Raw genomic sequence first — 21,914 nt, forward strand, 5'->3', positions numbered from 1 at the left:
AAACTGTGAAGCGTTTTTAGCACCAGCCTTGGTGGTAGCAGCTCTGATGCTCAGAATTTTATGAGCATCAGAGCTGTTACCTCCGTAGCTAAAATCCACACTACAGTTTTGTAAAAGAGGGAGGGGTTAGTTTGTGATTACATATTCCTTACTAGGCGAAGGTGTTTTCTGTGTTCTGTGTGTTCGAAAGACATGGTTTTCTGTTAGGATTGACGGTGTAGGATTGATCTGTGCTGGTCTGGCTTGTTTAGTTTTACAATGGGTGTATTGATGTACTGCTCACTGCAATATGTAAGATGCTGCCTTTTCCTAGGTACTCATGTGTGACGTGTGGTTTGTTACTAAAAATCATGTTTTTCTTACAGATGGGGGGGGGTGCCAAAAAATGATGGGCCCCGGATGTTACATATGCTAGGTACGCCACTGTATGTAAAGATACCAGAAAGCTGGCGTAGCAAAAACTTCTAAGTTTTGAGTATTTAACCCTCCCACAATCTCACGGGCACTCGTTTCAAGTTTATTGAGATTTTGATTTAAACGCAATATCAAATATTTTCAATGCGTATAACAAAAATAAATTTGGGGAAATAAATAAAACCATTTGAACCAGTGTTCCCGCTAAGCTGCGCTGGCGTGCGCTGGCGCACAAAATATTACATCGCAGCGCACACGTTTCTCGTCACAGCGCACGATCGGAAGAGGCGTACGGCAGATGGCAGGGCGGCGAGAGGAGAATCGGGCGAGTTGGCTCATAACTTGCTGGCGCCCGATATTTTTGGCTCACGGTGAAAAAAGTTTGCTCACAACACCCGCCCGCTTAGAGGGAACACTGGTGACAAGGCACTGGCTGCTGCCAGAAGGATCTCTGCTGAATAAAGAGAGGCGTAGTCAGTAGAAGGAAGAAGGTGTTGATACCCCTGTACAGGTTATTGGTAAGGCCCCACTTGGAGTATTGTGTTCAGTTTTGGAGACCGTATCTGGCGAAGGACGAAAGAAGACTTGAGGAGGGCAACGAAAATGATAGGAGGCTTGTGCCAGAAGACATATGAGGAGAGACTGGAAGTCCTGAATATGTATACCCTAGAGGAAAGGAGAGACATGGGAGATATGATTCATACGTTCAAATATTGAAGGGTATTAACGTAGAACAAAATCTTTTCCAGAGAAAGGAAAATGGTAAAACCAGAGGACATAATTTGAGGTTGAGGGGTGGTAGATTCAGGGGCAATGTTAGGAAATTCTACTTTACGGAGAGGGCAGTGGATGCCTGGAATGTGCTCCCGAGAGAGGTGGTGGAGAGTAAAACTGTGACTGAGTTCAAAGAAGCGTGGGATGAACACATAAGATTTAGAATCAGAAAATAATATTAAATATTGAACTAAGGCCAGTACTGGGCAGACTTGCACGGTCTGTGTCTGTATATGGCTGTTTGGTGGAGAATGGGCTGGGGAGGGCTTCTATGGCTGGGAGGGTGTAGATGGGCTGGAGTAAGTCTTAACAGAGATTTCGGCAGTTGGAACCCAAGCACAGTACCGGGTAAAGGTTTGGATTCTTGCCCAGAAATAGCTAAGAAGAAAAAATTAAAAAATTTAAATTGAATTAGGTTGGGCAGACTGGATGGACCATTATCTGCAGTCATCTACTATGTTACTATGGTAAAACTCATTCTCAAATTGGAAATATTTTAAAACAATTTTTGGATTATTTTAAAGCTTTATATTCTTCTGAATGTTATTCAAATAAAGAAATTGAGGGTTTAGAATTTTTAAGGTTAATTTATGGGCTAAAAATTCCTGAGCATATAAAAGGAAATCTTGAAGCGCCTATATCACTTAATGAACTCCAGGCAGCGTTGAAATCCCTCAGAGTTGGATCCGCTCCGGGTAGTGATGGATTCACTGTGGAGTTTTTCAAATCATTTCAAATTACAATTTTATCTCATCTTCTAAATTTATATCAATCACAACTAACTAAAGGTTGCATTTCAGGTACTATGGCATAATCTTTAACTATTGTTTTGCCATAGCCAAATAAAGATCCCATGTTGGTTTCAAATTACAGGCCTATTTCTTTAATTAATGTGGATGGAAAACTCCTGGCTAAGCTATTGGCTCTAAGATTAGCCAAGACTCTCCCTTATATGATCGGTATGCATCAAACGGGTTTCGTTGCTCAAAGACATTCTACAAATAATACTAGATTGGCATTTGATATGCTAAATTTATCAAAAACAATGAATGATCCGGCTTTTTCTGTCTCTTTGGATGCAGAGAAGGCCTTTGATCGTGTGGAATGGATTTTTATGTATCAAACGATGGATTGGTTTGGTATAGGATCCGGATTTATACAAATGATTCAAACCATGTATAGTTCCCCTTCTGCCAGATTATATATTAATACTTTCTCAGAATGTTTTTGTCTGGAGAGGGAAGTTAGACAAGGATGTCCCTTATCTCTTTTGCTTTTTGATATTGTTCTGGAACCCTTGTGTTGGCTATACAGCAGACAAAGGAGATACAGGGGATTCCTTATGCAGGTCAGGAATATAAGATCTCTGCTTATGCAGATGATATTTTGCTTCATTTGAAGAATCCTGATTCTACCATCCCGCATGTACTGGAATTGATTGATCGATTCGGCAAATTTTCTGGGTATGAAATAAATTGGAGCAAATCGGAGGTTCTTCTGTTAAATGTGCATTGTGTAAAAAGATTATTTGATTCATTCACTTTCCTTTGGAAGGAAGAGGGTATAAAATATTTAGGTATTATGATTCAGAAAACATTAGAAGACACAATAACAGTAAATGAAAAATTCTTATTGCTGAAAGTCAAAGAAATGTATGAGCATTGGAACCCACTACATCTTTCTTGGTGGGGGGAGAGTCCAAGCCATAAAAATGATGATTTTGCCTGTGGTTTGTTACAAATGAGTATGTTGCTGGCTTTCTTTCAAGGGTCTTTTTATAAAATTTTAAATGGTATTCTCACAAAATTTATTTGGCTGGGTAAAACTTCTAGAATTGCTTTAGTATCTTTACAAAAAACAATTGCGGTGGGTGGGGTAAATTTTCCAAATTTCTATAGATACCATCAAGCTTTTATTATGTGGCAGGCAGTGTTCCCTCTAAGCGGGCGGGTGTTGTGAGCAAACTTTTTTCACTGTGAGCTAAAAATATCGGGCGCCAGCAAGTTATGAGCCAAATAAATATGTTGTCAAAGTTGCTGATACATGAGGACGAGGTATTCAAAGGAATTTTAGGCCTACACGCTAAATTAAATAACATTAAATAATATTTTTAAGAACACAGAAATTGTAGGGATGAAATGATATCTTAATAAATGTTTTACAACAAATGTAGTTATGTCTGTTACATCCATATGTGTAAACTGTAAATTAAAAACAGTCCAGAAGACAATACGTTTGATGCTTTCAATTTCTAGACCAGTGTTTTTCAACCTTTTTTGGGCAAAGGCACACTTGTTTCATGAAAAAAATCACGAGGCACACCACCATTAGAAAATGTTAAAAAATTTAACTCTCTGCCTATATTGACTATATATAAAGTAATTCTCTTGAATAGGAATCAAATAAACACAAAGAAAGTATTTTATAATTACTTTATTATGAAATAAAAATTATAAAAATTATAAAATACTTTATTCAGTGCGAAACCTGGGCCTGTTTGGCTGAACACAAAGCTGATATTCTGGCTGGAATGGAAGAAAGACACACACGTAGCTCTTCGTCAACAGCTCTCAGTCTCTCTCTGTATTTGGTTTTTATAGCATACAAAAATAGACAAATATACCCTCCATCCTTTTTATTAAACCACAATAGCAGTTTTTAGCGCAGGGAGCTGCGCTGAATGCCCAGCACTGCTCTTGACGCTCATAGGCTCCTTGCGCTAAAAACCACTATTGCGGTTTAGTAAAAGGGGACCATATTGTAAAATATAGACAGCAGATATAAATTCAGAACTGTGCATAGTAAGTGAAGGGAAGTTTTCATCTCTGGGAATTTACCCAGTTAACTATTAAGTTATTTGGGCAAATTCCTTTGAAAACTGTGGTAATACTGCCTCCACTTTGCTAAATTTAAAATAAAATCATTTTTCCTACCTTGTCTGGTGATTTCTGGTTGCACTTTCTTCTTCTGACTGTGCATCCAATCTTTCTTCCCTTCTATCAGCCTGTATGCTTTCTCTCCTCCACACCTCATTCCCTCCCCCAACTTTTTCTTCCTCTCTCCCTGACCTTTCTTTCTTTTTTTCTGTTTCTCTTCTTTCCTTCTGTTTCCCTGCCTGCCCCCTTTCTTTCTTTCTCCCAGCCTCCTGTCCAGCAGTAACTCTCTTCCCTTCCTCCCCTCCCAGCAGCATCTCTCCGTCTCCCTCTCCAGTAGCAGCTGTCCCTTTTTTTTCCTTGCCCAGCAGCTTCCCAGATTCCTTTCCCTCCTCCCCTCCCAGAAGCATCTCTCCTTCTTCTCCCTCTCCAGTAGCAGCTGTCCCTTTTTTTATCTTGCCCAGCAGCTTCCCAGATTCCTTTCCCTCCTCCCCTCCCAGAAGCATCTCTCCGTCTCCTTCTCCCTCTCCAGTAGCAGCTGTCCCTTTTTTTCCTAGCCCAGCAGCTTCCCAGATTCCTTTCCCTCCTCCCCTCCCAGAAGCATCTCTCCTTCTTCTCCTTATCCAGTAGCAGCTGTCCCTTTTTTTTCCTAGCCCAGCAGCTTCCCAGATTCCTTTCCCTCCTCCCCTCCCAGAAGCATCTCTCCTTCTTCTCCTTATCCAGTAGCAGCTGTCCCTTTTTTTCCTTGCCCAGCAGCTTCCCAGATTCCTTTCCCTCCTCCCCTCCCAGAAGCATCTCTCCTTCTTCTCCCTCTCCAGTAGCAGCTGTCCTTTTTTTTCCTGGCCCAGCAGCTTCCCAGATTCCTTTCCCTCCTCCCCTCCCAGATGCATCTCTCCTTCTCCTTCTCCCTCTCCAGTAGCAGCTGTCCCTTTTTTTTCCTGGCCCAGCAGCTTCCCAGATTCCTTTCCCTCCTCCCCTCCCAGAAGCATCTCTCCTTCTCCCTTTCCAGTAGCAGCTGTCCCTTTTTTCCCCTGCCCAGCAGCTTCCCAGACTGATAGTGGTTTTCTCCCCTCCCAGCAGCTCTTCTTACTTCCCAGCGCAGCGATTCACGAAGGCAGCCTCGGGTCCTTTGTTGTGTCGCGCCGCCTCTGAGGAAAGAGGAAGTTGCATCATCAGAGGCAGCCGCGACTCAGCAAAAGCCCCGAGGCTGCCTTCGTGAATCGCTGCGCTGGGAAGTAAAGGAGAGCTGCAGAGAGGGGAGAAAGCCACTGTCGGAGGCTCCCCAAGATCTCTCCGGCCCAGCGCACGCTTCCGATGCTGATGCAGGAAGTTCAAATGAGTCAATCTTGCCGGTCCTGCGCTGTGACGAGAAACTTGTGCGCTGCGACCTAATATTTTGTGCGCCAGCGCACGCCAGCGCAGCTTAGAGGGAACACTGGGTCACTGGCAGGGTATGTATTGGATCCTTCCTGAATTCATGGAGCATCTTCCGGATTGGTTAATATTAGAATGGCAACTCCTGGTCCCATTGCGTTTGTGTCATGTTTTAAGTATCAAGTTACCTCGGATTTATAAGGACAATAGAATTTTATTCTCCACATGGCATACATTAAAATTTATCAATAACCTAACACCTATTCTGATTCATCAATCCACGTGTCAGTCCTTATGGTTGAACTCCAAGATTCAAATTGGTGAGTCTAAGATCCTCTGGAAGCATTGGCTGCAGGCAGGTATAATACGCACGTTAGATGATATGCTATCAAATGGGAAATGCTTGATTTTTCACAACTGCAGCAATCATTCGGTATTTCAAAGTCTCAAGCATATAAGTGGTTGCAGTTGAAGCAGGCCATTCAGAAGGCGTTCCCTGTTTGGTGAAATTTAAAAGATCAGTATAGCTTGCTGGGCCTGTCCTTCCAGACAGATTTGCTAGTGCATCAGGTAGCCAAGTGGTATAAATTAATATCTGACTTTTTCAACAAGAAACCTAAAACTAGTCTAAAAGACATTTGGGTCATTGAGATTAAGAAGCAGATTTCTGCTTCTCAATGGCCACGGATTTGGTCTTGGAGAATGAGATGTACAGCGTCAGCATCTACGAGACAGACTTGGTTTTTTTTATTATATAGAATTTTCTGGACCCCTGTTTGTTTGCAGAAGTAAGATTGTTTTAAGTCTAATAGATGCTAGCACTGTCATCTTGATATAGTGACACTGGATCATTTACTGTTCTATTGTCCCTTGATACTCAAATTTTGGAAATCCATATGGAGTCAAATCAATATGATATTGGAAGCTCCATTGTCATTGTCATATAATGCAGTGTTGTTTGGAACATTATTAATGCCCAAGAGTCCAATCAATGCAAACAAAAATAGATTACTTCTCATCATGACAGGAGTTGCTATGCAGCTAATCAAGAAAAATTGGGATAATATAAATTATAGTTTTTGGTGGGAAACCTTATGCCAAATTTATAAGTTTGAATGTATGAATTCATTACAATTGGGACACTATAATAAATTCAAAGAGATTTTGGGTCCATTAACAAACTTTTGTAAGAATTGATCATTAGTAGTTCCCTTTGATTTCTGAATGAGTACTATATACATCCAGGAAGGGTGGGTGGGGGGTGTTATGTACTTATATCATTTGATTGTAATGAGTGCTGTTTATTGTACGAATTGTTGGTTAGCCTGTTGCACTTTATGTTGGCTTTTAAAAATGAATAAAGATTTAGAAAGAAAAAGTAAAGGCAAAATACATTTAATGGTTTTAATAGAAGTAACTGTGAGCAATTAAACATATCACTTTTCTACATAGTCCCCATGCAAGATGACACATTTGTTGTATCGTTCAACTAGCTTCTGCATTCCTACAGAGTAGACGTTTTTTGCCTGCTTTCGAAGCCAGGTGAACACCAGTTCTTTCACTTAATCATGTTTTTTCTTTTGCTTTCTGGGTTGCAGTGATGAATCCTTGTCTCATAGACAGTGACAATTCTTTCCAAAATACTCGGATCTTCTTTGTGCCATCTCAGGATCTGGGTTACAACCTCCACATGCTGTTGCTTGTGCAGATCAGTAAGCTATTTGGGAACCCATCATGTGCAGACTTTCCTGTATCCCAAGTTATCATGCATTGAATCCATAGCTGCTAACCAAATTTGCAGCCAATTGAGACACTATTATCTGTGGTTTCGTAACTAAAGCGAGCTGGACATTGGGCTGCCAATAATTGTGTGCAGGATGTATTTGCGTTGCCAGTCCCACCATTTTAAACCGGTAATGTTACCGCTATGAGGGGGGTTATGGGGAGGGGAAGGCCCCCAATACATGTAGAAGTCCTCGCACTCCCATTGGGAGGTGGGTTGGAGAGGTGAACCCCCCCAAGTACACTTAACTTCCGTTTTCCATTCAGTTTTCGGAGTTCAGAAGTTTTTAAGTGTAGTGGGTGATTCCCCCCCCTCCTATGGGAACGTGAGGACTCATACATGTAATGGGGGGTTCCCCCCCACACCCCCTCACATCGCTAATATTAGGGGTTTAAAGCGGTGGGACCGGTAGCACGCATACGTCCTGCGTGCGATTGTCGGTGTGTCTTTGTTGGAGCGCTTTTGTCCTGTGCCCAATTGACGGATCACCTTATCCGTTGGTCTTCTCTAATCAAGGCATCCACCCTATCAATGTACTTTTGTATGTGCAATGTTGATGGACGACCAGAATAACCTTTGTCGGATACACCTGTTCTTCCCACCTTAAACTTTTTTACCCACTCATAAACCTTTCATTGGTTCATGGTGCTATGTCCATACTGAGTAAATATCTGATGGTGAACTTTCACAGGTTTCACGCTCTCTGTCCAAAGAAAGCGCACTATTGCACATTGTTCTTCAATGGTGCAATCTTACAATGGAGTGTCCATGTTTCTGATCTCGTGGCACCCACACAACTAAAGGGCAAGCACTGCACTGTGCATGGACGAACTATCCAACAAGCAATGTCCGAGTACATATGTTGCATTTCGTTAGTTCTATTCCTGTTATTGTGTCATTTTAACAATTGCCTTTAATTTTTGATTCGCCCTTGTAGTACAACCTATTTATAGTTATACATTTTTTATCAGATTAAAGGAGAAGCTTCTCTCTTACCAATTAGTGAACCAATTAGTGAGTCCAAAGTTGTGTCTCTTAAAATGTTCTATTCTTCTACATTACTGACATACTGTTTTTTAAGATTTTGCATGATATGGGTCCAAAATAGCTGCACCCTTTTGCGACCAAGTATTTGCCACCTAGATCTCTTAGATCAATGTTTTTGAACATTTGGTAAGGGTACATGAGGCGCTTGTTGGGGCTACACGGTAGAGCTGCCTGATTCAATTAAATTGATCTGTTCCCCCCCCTCCAGTCAGCGTCAGGCAGCGTGTGGGAATGGCTGCTGATACCGCGATGAGATTCATTGATGATTTGCTCTCCCCCGCCCCAGATTTGATGTTGATTTGGCTCTCCTCCGACTCCAACCTAAAGTAGCAGAGGTAAACGGGCTTCAGCGATAAACGGCTTCAGCAAAGGAAGATCTTGCTTGACGAACTTGCTGCACTTCTTCGAGGGAGTTAACAGGCAGATAGACAAGGGTGACCCGGTTGACATTGTATATCTGGATTTTCAGAAGGTGTTCGACAAGGTCCCACAAGAATGACTACTTCGAAAAATTGCAAACCATGGAATCGAGGGTGAAATACTCATGTGGTTTAAAAACTGGTTGGCGAATAGGAAATAGAGAGTGGGGGTAAATGGACAATACTCAGACTGAAAAAATGTCACAAGTGGAGTGCCACAGGGTTCGGTACTTGGACCTGTGCTCTTACGACGAGCGAGGTGATAAAATTTGCAGACGGTACGAAGTTATTCAGAATAGTGAAGACACAGAAGGATTGCGAAGACCTGCAACAGACATAAACGCGCTCGAGAAATGGGCCGTGACATGGCAAATGAGATTTAACGTGGATAAGTGTAAGGTGATGCGTATCGGTAACAAATATATTATACACGACTACAGGATGTCCGGTGCAGTACTCGGAGAGACCCCCCAGGAAAGAGACTTGGGAGTACTGGTCGACAAGTTGATGAAACTGTCCGTGCAATGTACGGCAGCGGCGAAAAGGGCGAACAGAATGCTAGGAATGATTAAGAAGGGGATCACGAACAGATCAGAGAAGGTTATCATGCCACTGTACCGGGCCATGGTACGTCCCCCACCTGGAATACTGCGTCCAGCACTGGTCGCAGTACATGAAGAAGGACACAGTACTACTCGAAAGGGTTCAGAGAAGAGCGACTAAAATTGTTAAGGGGCTGGAGGAGTTTCCGTACAGTGAGAGATTAGAGAAACTGGGCAGCTCTTCACCCTTGAAAAGTGGAGACTGAGAGTGGCATAATTGAAACATTCAAGATACTGAAGGAAATAGACTTAGTAGATAAAGTCAGGTTGTTCACCCTCTCCAAGGTAGGGAGAACGAGAGGGCACTCTCTAAAATTAAAAGGGGATAGATTCCGTACAAATGTAAGGAACCTCTTCACCCAGAGAGTGGTGGAAAATTGGAACACTCTTCCGGAGGTTGTTATAGGGGAAAACACCCCTCCAGAGATTCAAGACAAAGTTAGACAAGTTCCTGCTAAACCAGAATGGAAGCAGGTAAGGCTAGACTCAGGGCACTGGTATTTGACCTAAGGGCTGCTGCGGGAGTGGACTGCTGGGCACGATGAACCACTGGTGTGACCCAACAGTGGCAATTATTATGTTATGTTCCTGGCCTGCCCGTTGGGGCCTTCCTTCTGCTGCATCGCTGATGGCATCACTGATGACACGACAGAAGGACACCCTGGTGGGCAGGCCAGGAGCAGCCTATTTACCACTTCTACTTTAGGTTGGAGTTGGAGGCGAGCTGAATCATTATTGAATCGGGGGTGAGGGAGAATGAATCATCATTGAATCTTGTCCTGGACTCAGAAGTCTCTCCACGGCAAAGGGAAGCAGCAGGTAGCACTGAGAGTCATTGCCGATACACCGACCCAAAGAAGCAAGCCTTGGAGTACAGGGAAGGAGAGGAAGGATATCTGATGGCACAGGGGAAGGGAAGAAGGAAGAGGAAGAAAATCTGGTGGCACTTTGAGAGGGGAGGGTGAGAAGAAGGAAAGATGGGAGAGTTGAGGGAGACATGCATGGTGAGGGGAGAAGAAATTGCAAATAATGGAGGAGAGGAAAGGAAGATGGTGCATGGAGGGGGATATAGAGATTTGACACGGCACAAAGAAGTTGCCAGAGGTGAAGTAGCCACTATTTGCTGTAGTGAATAGTTGTGTTTTTGTTTTTTCTTTATATAGCATGATACTAATTTGGTTTCTTCGGGTCTTTCAGAACAGTGCTATCTTTTAAACATTGCAATTCAAGTCTTCCTGGCAGTAGTGTAAGACTTCTTTTTGGAGGCAGAGCTTCAAGCAAATCTGACAGAATAAAGCAGGCATACATGCATTTTCAGTGTTAGAAAAACTACATTTTCAACTTGGTTGTGGAGGATATCGAAAGGAATTTGTATGATATATAAGCATATGATATGGCAAAAGGAAAGTTCAGAGAAAATATTTATTTACAGAAATAGTGATAGAATTTATACATGCAATACGCAGGGAAATAGGAAGAGCAGATTTGAGAAGTTGAGGAAAATAGACAAGGGAAGAGCTGGTGGTTGCGTTAAGTATTGAAACCTTGTATGCTTCTGTATCCAAAATGGAAGAGATTCAAAGAATGAAGCCAAGAAGACTGGCTTTGAGGAGGAGTAATCTGCAAGTCATGTAGCTTTTGCCTCTGGTAGCTGGAATAAACCTTTAGCAAACAAAATGAACCAGAAAGACAGGATAGGATAGTTTGTTCATATCTGGCTTTATCTATTGGGTTACTATAAACAGAGTGAATATCCGAGAAACTACAGGAGGATTGCTATGGTCCCTGAGGCTTGGTTGATTTTTGATTTGTGTGAACTGGATTCTTAAATTGTATGCAAATTCAATTTGAGTTGTCTTCCTGTTGCATGCTAATGAAGGCAGACAGAAGCTCTCAGTTTTGTTTTGATGCAATGAGTTAGTCCTGCAATAGAAAGCTGTGGAGGCCATTTGGGAAATAGATTGTAAAAGATTCTGCTTTGTAAGATTTAGCCAAGTACACTGCAGTGTATTTTTTTCTTTTAGATAACTATGTCCCAGAATGCCTTGAGGTCACATTTTTAAATAATGGTTCTTAATATGCAAAGTAAGATAGTGGATGACTCCCAGATCTACCTCTCTAAACCAGAAATTTCACCTAAAGTCCAAGAAAAAATCTCAGCCTGTTTGGCTGATTTGCTGCCTGGATGTCTTGCTACCATCTGAAACTAAACATCCAAGACTGAGCTGCTCCTCTTTCCTCTTAAACCCTCTGCTCCTCCCTTTCCGTTCTCCATCTCTATAAATAATGTTATTATCGTCCCAGTCTCTCCTGCTCACAACCTTGGAGTCATCTTCAACTCTGATCTCTCATTTTCTATGCACATGAACAGACTGCTAAAGCCTGTCTCTTCTATCTCTACAGCATCACCAAAATTCACCCCTTCCTCTCTGAGCACACTATCTGGACCCTTATCCACACTGTAGTAACCTCATGCTTAGACTACTACAATTTACTTCTAATGGGTTTCGCTCTGAACCACCTCTCCTCCCTGCAATTGGTGCAAAACTCATCTGCATGACTTATCTACTGCCAACCTTGCTCCTCAAATTGCTTCACTGGCTCCCTATCCACCTCTGCATACAGTTCAAATTTCTAATACTAACCTACAAGTGTGTTGATGCTGCAGGCCCTCAGTATCTTCCTCTTTTATCTCTCCTTATATGCTTCCCCGAGAGCTCCATTCCTCAAAGCTGCTTTTATCTGTATTCTTCACCTCCATTGCCAATTCCAGACTTCATTCCTTTCATCTAGCTGCCCCTTATGCCTGGAATAAACTACCTGAGTTCATCCATCATGCCCCTTCTTTTACCTTGTTTAAAAGCAGACTGAAAACCCACTTTTCTGACATAGCCTTCAATCCTTAACCTTACTCCCTCCTGCTCACCACCCTAACCAGAAGATTAACCATCTCCCCCAACTGTATCCCTCACCCTGGCATCCTGTTTGTCTCAAGAAAGGAGGGGAGCCAGGAGTCAAAGTCAATGTGGAAGGAGGAGAAGGACTTATGAGAGACAGAGGAGCAAATAGACGATGGAGTGAACTTCAGAGGAAGAATAGTGAGAGTGAGGCAGAAGAAGGGGTTGATATTTACAAGTTGGTGAGAGTAAGAGTCCAATAAAGCCTCCATGACCTACTTATACAAAAATGGGAAAATCGCCCACCATCGGAAACAATTTTTTAGTCCACAATAAATGTAGAGCCAAGATAAGTAAAAATTGGAAGAAAATCAAAAATATATTTTATTCAATGGGGATGGTAAAAGAAGAAACAGCCAGTTCACATTATTCTATTGGAGGAGCAATAGATCCAATTATGAACCCCCACCCCCTTCTCTAGCAACAATAAATTTCAACAATTGTTTCGGCTCAAAAAAAGGAACATTTTTACCACCATAAGCAACACAACATTTTGCTGGAAATTTCAAAATAGATGTGGTACCTAGAGACAGGACTCTAGGCCTATAACCAAAAAATCCCTTCTTCTCCGTTCTAAGACTTGAGATATCTGGAAAAACATGTATTGTTGAGCCTAAAAATTGAGCATTTATATGTCTGAAAATAAGTTTTTTAGAATCGAGTCCCTATCAAACTCAAGAGCAAAAGTCACCACAAGCGGCGTGGTCCTTTCAACAATCACTTCCAGAGAATTTTCCAAGAAATTTGTCAAGTCCATTTCACCTCCAGCAATCTCGGCTTTACTAGTTGGTATAGAGCTAATTGGTTTAGATTTAATGGCAAGTATTGTGCTCTTAATATTGGTGGTAAATTTTCAGCAGAAATTAATAAGATTTCACACAAATACCTAAGAACCATCTCAAAAGCTGAGATTAATTCTCAAGTAATTTTTTCTTTGAAAATTTTCCATATGCTCCAGCTTTTTCTGAATAACAGATATTTCTTTAACAATATGTAGTTGCAAATTAGAGAATGACACGGTGGCGGTTTACCCGTGGCCACCGCGTTTAGCCGTGGGTAACCTGCCAAAACGGGGAATGAAAACTAGCAGTCGCTGCGGCGACGGGGACAAGGACATTCACCGCCACCCGGAGCCCACACCCGCCTGCCCAATCGATCCTAGAGATTAGCCAGCTCTCTCCCTCCTCCTCACCTTAGTTTGTAGGTTTTCTTTTTCGGCGACCCGCACGCTATCAAAGAGCCGCGCACCCGCTGCTGCTCAGTTTCAATCTTCTGCTCTGACGCAACTGGAAACAGGAAGTTGCAGCAGAGCAGAAGATTGAACACTGAGCAGCCGCGCGTGCGCGGCTCTTTGGGAAAGCGTGCAGGTCGCCGAAAAAAAACCCCTACAAACTAAGGTGAGGAGAAGGGAGAGAGCTGGCTAAACACTAGGATCGATTGGGCAGGCGGGTGGCAGCTGTGGGGACCGTGCGATCGCGCGTGTTCCCGGCTCAAACTGGAAGGAGGGAGTGAAAGGGAAAAGGATTCTGGGCCAAGGGGATGAAGACGGAAAGAAAAACCCACAGCAGGAAAGAAAGGGAAGGACAGGCAGGTGAGCCAGATGCTAGAAGCAGGGGGGGGGAGGAAGAAAGAGGGAAAAAAGTTAGATGGGGTTGAAAAGAAGAGACACACTGGTATGGAAGAGGAAGATAGGGGAAATCTGGACACAGGAAGGTAACAGAAAGAGGGGAAATTATGTGCATGGGGCATAGGGACAGAGACATAAAGGGGACATGCCATGGGGATGGTATATGGACACGGGGGGGGGGGCAATGGCAGATACATAGGGGAGATATTAGAAATGGGGAAAATAGGAGCACAGAAGCGAGATGGTTTGTGGGGATGGGACAGGGACCGAGCTCGCAGGCTCCAGTGGCTTTGTAACGTGCCATGAAAATAAGAGGGAGGAAGGTAGATAGATAGGCCACGCGAGAGGAGCTGAAGGGTGGTAGAAAGAAACAGATGGTAAAGGAGGGAGGGAAGGGTGGTGGTGGAAAGGAATAAGACAGACATTGAAGGAGGATGGAGAGGAACAGACCCTGAAGGGAAATATGGAAGACAGAGTGGGAAGAAGACAGATGCCAGACTATGGGGGAGCGGAGGGAAGAAGATGGGTGCTAGACCAATTGGAGGGGGGTGAAGGGAGAGGCACAGTAACAGCAAATGGAAGACGCAGAGAGAAGACACACAGTGGATGGAAGGAATTGAATGAGAAGATGTGGAAAGCAGAAACCAGACAACAAAGGTAGAAAAAAAATTATATTTATATATTTATTTTTTGCTTTAGGATAAAGTAGTATATTAGTTGTGTTGTTAAAAATTTATAAACAAAGCCCTGCCAGCTGAACATCTCTTTCTCTAGTTCAGTAGCAGGAACTTTGATTTATAAGAAAGGAATAAGCTAAATATTACAGTACTAAGGCTTATATGGATGCAGCGGGGACGGTGACGTGGCGGTGAATGGGATGGCAGTGGCGGTGATGGGGCGGTGAAAGGGATGGCGGTGACGGGGCAGTGAAGGGAACGGCGGTGACGGGGAGGTGCAGAGGATGGTGGGCCGGGGACGAGGCGGTGACGGGGACAGATTTTTTTCCCCATGTCATTCTCTATTGCAAATCTTTAACTTGATTGATCTGTTGCTCATGTTTTTGAATAGTCTCACCATGCTCTTTCAGGATTTCACCGTAGAGATTCAGCTTAGAGTTGATCTTACCAGAATCATTCCTCAGAACTGCTACAGCTTTTTTCAGGTTGGAGTCCATAATTTCTATTGCCCTGCAGATAGCTTCCATACTAACGATGGCAGGTTTCACCAACTCTTCATACTGTAAGTTCTCTTCTCTGAATTCCCATCTTTCTTCAAGCTGGAGATTGTTTTTATGTCTCAATCCGGGTTTTCAACCACATGGGGTCCCTCAGACATTCCTCCAGGGCTTGGTGTTTCCATTTCCTCTCCGGAAGACCTGGCCTCCTCTTACAGCATGGGACTGACTAATCTGGGCTGAAGGGGAGCCAGTCGTTGATTAGGGCTCAAAGAAGCCCTATCAATGCTAAGGTCCACCTGTGCCAGTGTCACTCTTGTGCACCGTGCGGAACAAGTCTTTGTAAAGTTGTCTGGACAATCTGCTGGAGAGTCATGGCCACTGGAGGGAACAGCCTGCAACAAACCTTTTTGCTTCCCCATTATGAAAATGAGGAAATGAGGTCAGGTTAGTGGTAGCATTCACCTGACTCAACCTAGGCAGAGAGTCCTTTGCGTGCGTGCGTCCGTCTCAGACGCCATTTGACTCTGTCCCACTATTTGGGTTTTTGCCAGGTACTTGTGACTTAGATTGGCCTCTGTGAAGATGGGATACTAGGCTAGATGGACCATTGGTCTGACCCAGTAAGGCTATTCTTGTGTTCTTATGGCCCATCCAGTCTGCTCAGTGGGCTGGTTAGGGTAGCCCCTAGTGGTGTGCAGTGACGTTTGGGGATGCAGTAGATGAGCTAAACCAGGGGTGACCAACCTCAGCCCTTACTAAGTCAGGTTTTCAGAATTTCCATAATGAATATGCTTGAGATCTATTTGCTTACAATTGAGGCAGTGCATGCAAATCTCATGCATATCCATTGGAGAAATCCTGAAAAGCAGACTAAATTGATGCTCTCAGACTGAGGATGGACAATCCTGTGCTAAACATTAGTACATTGCTACTTCTCTTTTTGACTTCTGTATTGCTGTGAAGAAACAAGTTCTGTTTCACTACCAATTTTCTGAAATCTATCCTTTAGTTATACACAGACTGACTTATGTGATGTAGAGCTGCAGATTCCATAAAAATTTACTTTGAGCAATGTAGACTTTGATATTTTGAAGCTAAAGCAGCAAGTAACTAGACTCGCAAAGAAGTGGCAAAAGGAGAGAGAACAGCAGACGAGGCTCATTTCCAAAGCACATAGACACACAAATTATCATAGAAACCTATGGTAATTTGTGTGACTAAGTGCTTTGAAAACAAGCCTCATAACCCACTAAATATTTGAGGCTAATTCTGCCCATAGCTGTCAGTGTTTAAAAAAATGCAGACTATCCTGTTCTGATTATCCTCAATGTGCCTAGTTCTAAAATTGGAAATCTGTTTATGTCATTGCCTCTCCACCTATTTTTCTATAGAAAGGAATGGTGTGGGAGGGGTAGGAAAAAAGTTTTGGGCACTATTTAAAGCAGACTCCTCCTCTCTCCCCCCCCCCCCCCCAACAGCAGTCCCTTCCTGTGTCCTTGGTGTATAGTGGTCACAGGAAAGTTCCCCATTCACTTCTGTTCATGGCCAGTTTCTCCTTCAAAATGGTTTCTGAGACTGCCCCAGGAGATCCCAGCAGCCCTATTGAAATTGCTACTGTTTACACCAGTTCCAGTGTTAATAGGGCCACCAGGATCTCTCACAGCAGTTGTGTGAGCTGCTGCTGCAAGTTCTGGAAGCCATTTTGAAGGAGCAGGAGCACCAGTCAGGAACAAATGCTTCATTCCTGCCCCAAAAAAGGTCACTAAGCCACTAGGGTTTCTTAAGATAGGCCTAGAGAATGGCCTATGGGTGGGGGGCACAGAGAGTGATCATGGAATAGGAAGAGTGTTTTTGGTTTCAGCCAAAAGTGCACTTATATTTTCAGCTGAACTCAAAATTTGAGCCAGTTTGGTGCCAAATCCAAAATTGAAATTTGTTTGTCTAAAAGAGTGGAGAAAGCTATGTCATGTTCGAATAACAGAGGAAGATGAAGTTTTTCCACTAATATTGATGTATTGGACTCTGATGTAGTGTTGCTAAATGATGGCTGTTTCTCATGCAGCAAGTCTGGTAACAGCAGTAGGCAACAGAGTTGAATTGATACGTCCCCCTCCCCAAGTCTGAGGAAGCAGTGGATGACTTTCTGAACCAATGCTTTCCCTGTCCACCCCCATGCCTTTCCCCAGCAGCAGTAGGAGTGGGCGCTTGGGTTTTTTTTCTGCTTTGCCTAGAATTCATGGCTAGGACTTCCTTTGCTCACTGCAGTTCTGCACATAGCATAACAGAATGAGCCTCACTTCAGCCAGTTCAGAGCCTTAAGAACATAAGAATTGCCGCTGCTGGGTCAGACCAGTGATCCATCCTGCCCAGTAGTCCACTCATGCGGTGGCCCTCAGGTCAAAGACCAGTGCTCTAAATGAGTCCAGCCATACCTGCGTATATTCCAGTTTAGCAAGAACTTGTCCAACTTAATTTTGAAACCCTGAAGTATGTTTTCCCCTATAACAGATTCCGGAAGAGCGTTGCAGTTTTCCACCACTCTGGGTGAAGAAGAATTTCCTTATGTTTGTACGGAATCTATCCCCTTTCTACTTTAGAGAGTGCCCTCTCATTCTCCCTACCTTGGAAAGGGTGAACAGTCTGTCTTTATCTACTAAGTCTATTCCCTTCAGTATTTTGAACAGTTTCTTCAATCTCTCACTGTACGGCAACTCCTCCAACCCCTTAACCATTTTAGTCGCTCTTCTCTGGACCCTTCTCTGGATCCTTCTTCATATATGGTGACCAGTGCTGGACGCAGTATTCCAGGTGAGGGTGCACCATGGCCCGGTACAGCAGCATGATAACCCTCTCCGATCTGTTCGTGATCCCCTTTTTAATCATTCCTAGCATTCTGTTCGCCCTTTTTGCCGCCGCCACACATTGCATAGACGGCTTCATCGACATGTCGATCAGAACTCCCAAGTCTCTTTCCTGGGAGGTCTCTCCAAGTACAGCCCCGGACATCCTGTATTCGTGCATGAAATTTTTGTTACCGACATGCATCACCTTACACTTATCCACGTTGAACCTCATTTGCATGTTTATGTCACGTTGCAGATCATCGCAATCCTCCTGCGTCTTCACTACTCTGAATAGCTTAGTATCGTCCACAAATTTAATCACCTCGCTCATCGTACCAATTTCCAGATCATTTATAAAGATGTTGAAGAGCACAGGTCCAAGCACTGAGCCCTGCGGCACCCCATTGGTGACGCTCTTCCAGTCAGAGTATTGTCCATTTATCCCCCGGTTCTTTATCAGCGCCTCTACCATCTTTCCTGGTACTGAGGTCAGACTCACCGATCTGTAGTTTCCCAGATCTCCCCTTGAACCCTTTTTGAAGATCGGCATAACATTTGCCACCTTCCAGTCTTCCGGAATCTTCCCTGATTTGATTGACAGGTTGACTATTAGTTGAAGCAAGTGTAATTGCAAGTGTAATTAGTTGAAGCAAAGTGTAATTGCATTGCCATGTTTTCGTAGGGAGAGTTGCTACCACAGTTTGACTCCTGGGAGTTAGCGCTAGTTTGGTATAATGCATGAGTGCCAATGAATCGTGAAATAGTTGGTTTAGAAACATTATTGTTTAGGACATTATTGTATAGTTTAATACGTGTCTTAGATTTATTTCCTCAATACCATGACAATTTCCATTTTGCTTTTTTTTGGGTGCAATAGCACAAAAATCTTGCAGATCTTCATTTCTACTTCAGATTTTCATGTTGGAACTCAAGTACTGAGTGCCAGGGTTCTGTTATAGTTGTTTTAGTGTTTGGCTGGTCTATTGGTGACTGAATTACACTCCACTGACATCAATATTACATATTTTAGCTTTAGAGACTAACATACTGGTGTTCACACACTTTTGCTGTTTAAAAATATTAGATTGTCGAGGGGTCCAATACATTTACTTGACTATAATCTACCAAAAAGGTCAGTGATATAAATTCAGATTTTGGATCCTCAGACATAAAACTTAAGCCTTTATTGAGGTTGGGTGTGAATGAGCACAGCAAGCATTGAACTTATCTCTTAAGTGCTGTGTGGCTCTTATCATGAGAAGGTTGGAAGTGGTGCAGCAGCACCCTTAGAGGGTCTGTGTGCTATATTCTATCTCTGGTCTGTTCCCTCCTGTACTTCACCCCTCCCCCCTCCCTCTGACCCCCACACATATTAGGGGTTCTTCTCAGACAGAACTGGAAAGGGTTAATCCTCCTGTAGAAGGACTCCATGAAAATCCACCTTGGGATGGAGGTTACAGCCTACTAATCTTTTGCAAAGGACAGCAGAACAGGTAGTATTGGCCTTGCCAGATCTGTTCTGCACTGGAATAGTCTGAGGTTGGTGTGTTCCATCTCCTCTGGGACAGTGGGAAATAATTAACTGACCCCAGGATTTTCCTCAATTGAGAACCTTCAAAACCCTTTAGGGAGCAATATTCCGTGGATCTTATCCAGATAGGCTTGGCTCCTATCTGGATAAGTCCTGCTGACTGGGTTCATATCTAGATTTTCCGTATTGTTATCCGGGTAATGTTGCTGAATATCTATTCAGACCACCTTGCTGCTATCCAGTGCTGGGGTGTTCTGAGGATGAAGCTGGAAGTCACCCAGTTAGTTCTAATGTTCAGTCTGCTAACTAATTAACTGCCCAGATAAAGTTATGTTCACATAAGTTTGTTCATTGCTGAAGCTGGTCAAAAGAATATATATATAAAATGTAGGGCTGCAGGAAGATTTAAATTTTTATCACAATTAATCAGGTTGTGCATTAGCAATTAATTGCAAGATGTTTTTAAAGAAAATACAACAAACACAGAAAATTCCCAAAATCAATCATAAATTACTTGTTTGTTTGTAGTTTCCTCTTTCTTTCACCTACTACCTAGTTCCCCATTTCCTTCTTCTGTACTCATAACGTTCAGCCCTCACCAATCTTGGCTGTGTCCTGGTCTTTCCTTTCTCTTGCCTCCAGACCAGTGGCTCCCATTTTCCTTTCCTTCCATTTACCCCTCACATCCAGTCTCTCTCCCTCTGTGTATCTAGTCTCCCCTTCTCATCCTCAATCCCCTCACTGGATCTTTTTCCTCCCCTTTCTGAGTCCAGCATCTCTCTTCCTCCTTGCCCTGCCAACGCTCCACCTCTCTCCCTTCTTGCTCACCCTCCTTGCCCCCTCCGAAATCCAGCGCAGCATCTTTCTCCCTCCTTCCCCTGATATAGCACCTCTCTCGCTCCCTGTCTCCCTGATTCCAGTGCTGCTTTTCCTCTCTTTAACCTCCTTTCTTGTCCCAAGTCTAGAGCTTCTTTCCTTCTTCTTGCCCCCCCCCCACCGGTCAGTGCAGCAATTCTCTCCCTCCTTATTCCTTGAATTACCTGACCTCCTGCTCCTGTGTTGGGTCTGAAAGTGGCTTCATTGTCGGCTTGGTGTTCTGCCCCTGGCTCTGTCTAACCCAGATACAAGAAGTTATATCAGTTTATGTAATTTCCTGTTTCTAGGCCAAACAGAGCCAGCGGCAGCAGCACAGTGACACTGTTAACAGCAGCCACTTTCAGACCCAGCAAAGCATTGGGTTCAGACACAGGAGTAGAAGACCAGGTAATCATGTTAATCACAATAAAATTTTTGAATTGGTGTTCAAAAATTTAGGGCCCATTTTTACAAAGCTGCAGCAAATGTGACACAGCTCATTCAATTCCTATGGCTACATCGCATTTGCTATGCCAGGAATTGCTACCATGACTTTGTGAAAAGGGCCTTTACTGCGTTAACAGGCTAAATCTTCAGCCCTAATAAAATGTATAACCTGCTTCCCAGAATGATTGTTCAAAGTAATGCACATAAAACAGTCAGTCATGTGAAACAGCAAAAAGATTGTGCTATAGCTGAGAGAGAACTGAGCAATGTTACCGGTACCAGATAATTGCATTTCATGAGAATACTGCTAAAAATAGCCCAATAAGACTATGTCCATTAACAATTATGAGCTTGGAGAAAAAGCCTTGTTTTGCTATTTTTTCATGAAGATGGCCTGTTGCCTTCTTATTCCATTTTTCAGAGTAAATCTTTTCCAGTTCCTTTGGAACTTCCACCAAGGCTGAGATTTGATGAAGAGGAAACAGAGGGAGATAATTGTAAAGATAACAGGAGAAAGAGGAGTCCCACTTTGAATAGTGAACAAAACAGAATTGAGATTGACTGGCTGAGTGGGGTAGGGGGAGAGGAGGAAATTTAAAAAGCAGGTACCCAGAGAAGGATAAAAGTCCAGTAGATGGAGTATCTGAAATCTAGTCTACATGTGCTAATGACACTTCTGTTCTACCATGTTTCTCTAAAGTTTGAGGTCTGAACTACATATCCTGATACCTGGGTTGGAATTCAGAATATAGTCCTGTTATGTTTGGCTTGTGTATTCTAGGTATATTCGTCATGGAGCTCCTCCAGTAATTAACCCCTTGGGCACTCAGTTTGCACCTGGCACATCAGTCCGTCCGTCTTATAATAAGATATTGGTCCTCACTAGCATGCTGCAGAACACCACTTTCTTGAATATCAGCAACCCTGCAGCCGGAGACTGGTTCATAGCGGCTCACCTGCCAAAAGATGATGAGAAAATCCAAATGAAGGTACTTAACCTAACATGGTACTGTCCGAGGGGAAATGCTAAGACAGTTTCATGACTTCCTCATTTGCCATTCAGTACAGAGAGTACTGTACGCTCTCCTAGTCTGTTTGCAATTTTCTCTTCAGTTTTCCTCATCCCCCTAAATCTATAGCCTTAGTCTCTAAATCTAAGTGACATTTGCACAGTTAATAATGTGAGTGGAC

At 43.2% G+C, this 21,914-nt stretch overlaps 1 protein-coding gene across 1 annotated transcript in view; it reads left to right on the forward strand.

Moving 5' to 3' along the window:
- PGAP6 (post-glycosylphosphatidylinositol attachment to proteins 6) overlaps nt 1-21,914 on the forward strand; it is a 111,662-nt gene that overhangs the window by 31,253 nt on the left and 58,495 nt on the right. The window contains exon 3 of the mRNA XM_033915134.1: nt 21,505-21,712. Within this exon, the coding sequence (XP_033771025.1) occupies nt 21,505-21,712 (208 nt within the window). The remainder of the gene's footprint in view (nt 1-21,504; nt 21,713-21,914) is intronic.

This window comes from Geotrypetes seraphini, chromosome 11, assembly GCF_902459505.1.
Source record: "Geotrypetes seraphini chromosome 11, aGeoSer1.1, whole genome shotgun sequence".
NCBI classification, from domain to species: Eukaryota; Metazoa; Chordata; class Amphibia; order Gymnophiona; family Dermophiidae; genus Geotrypetes; species Geotrypetes seraphini.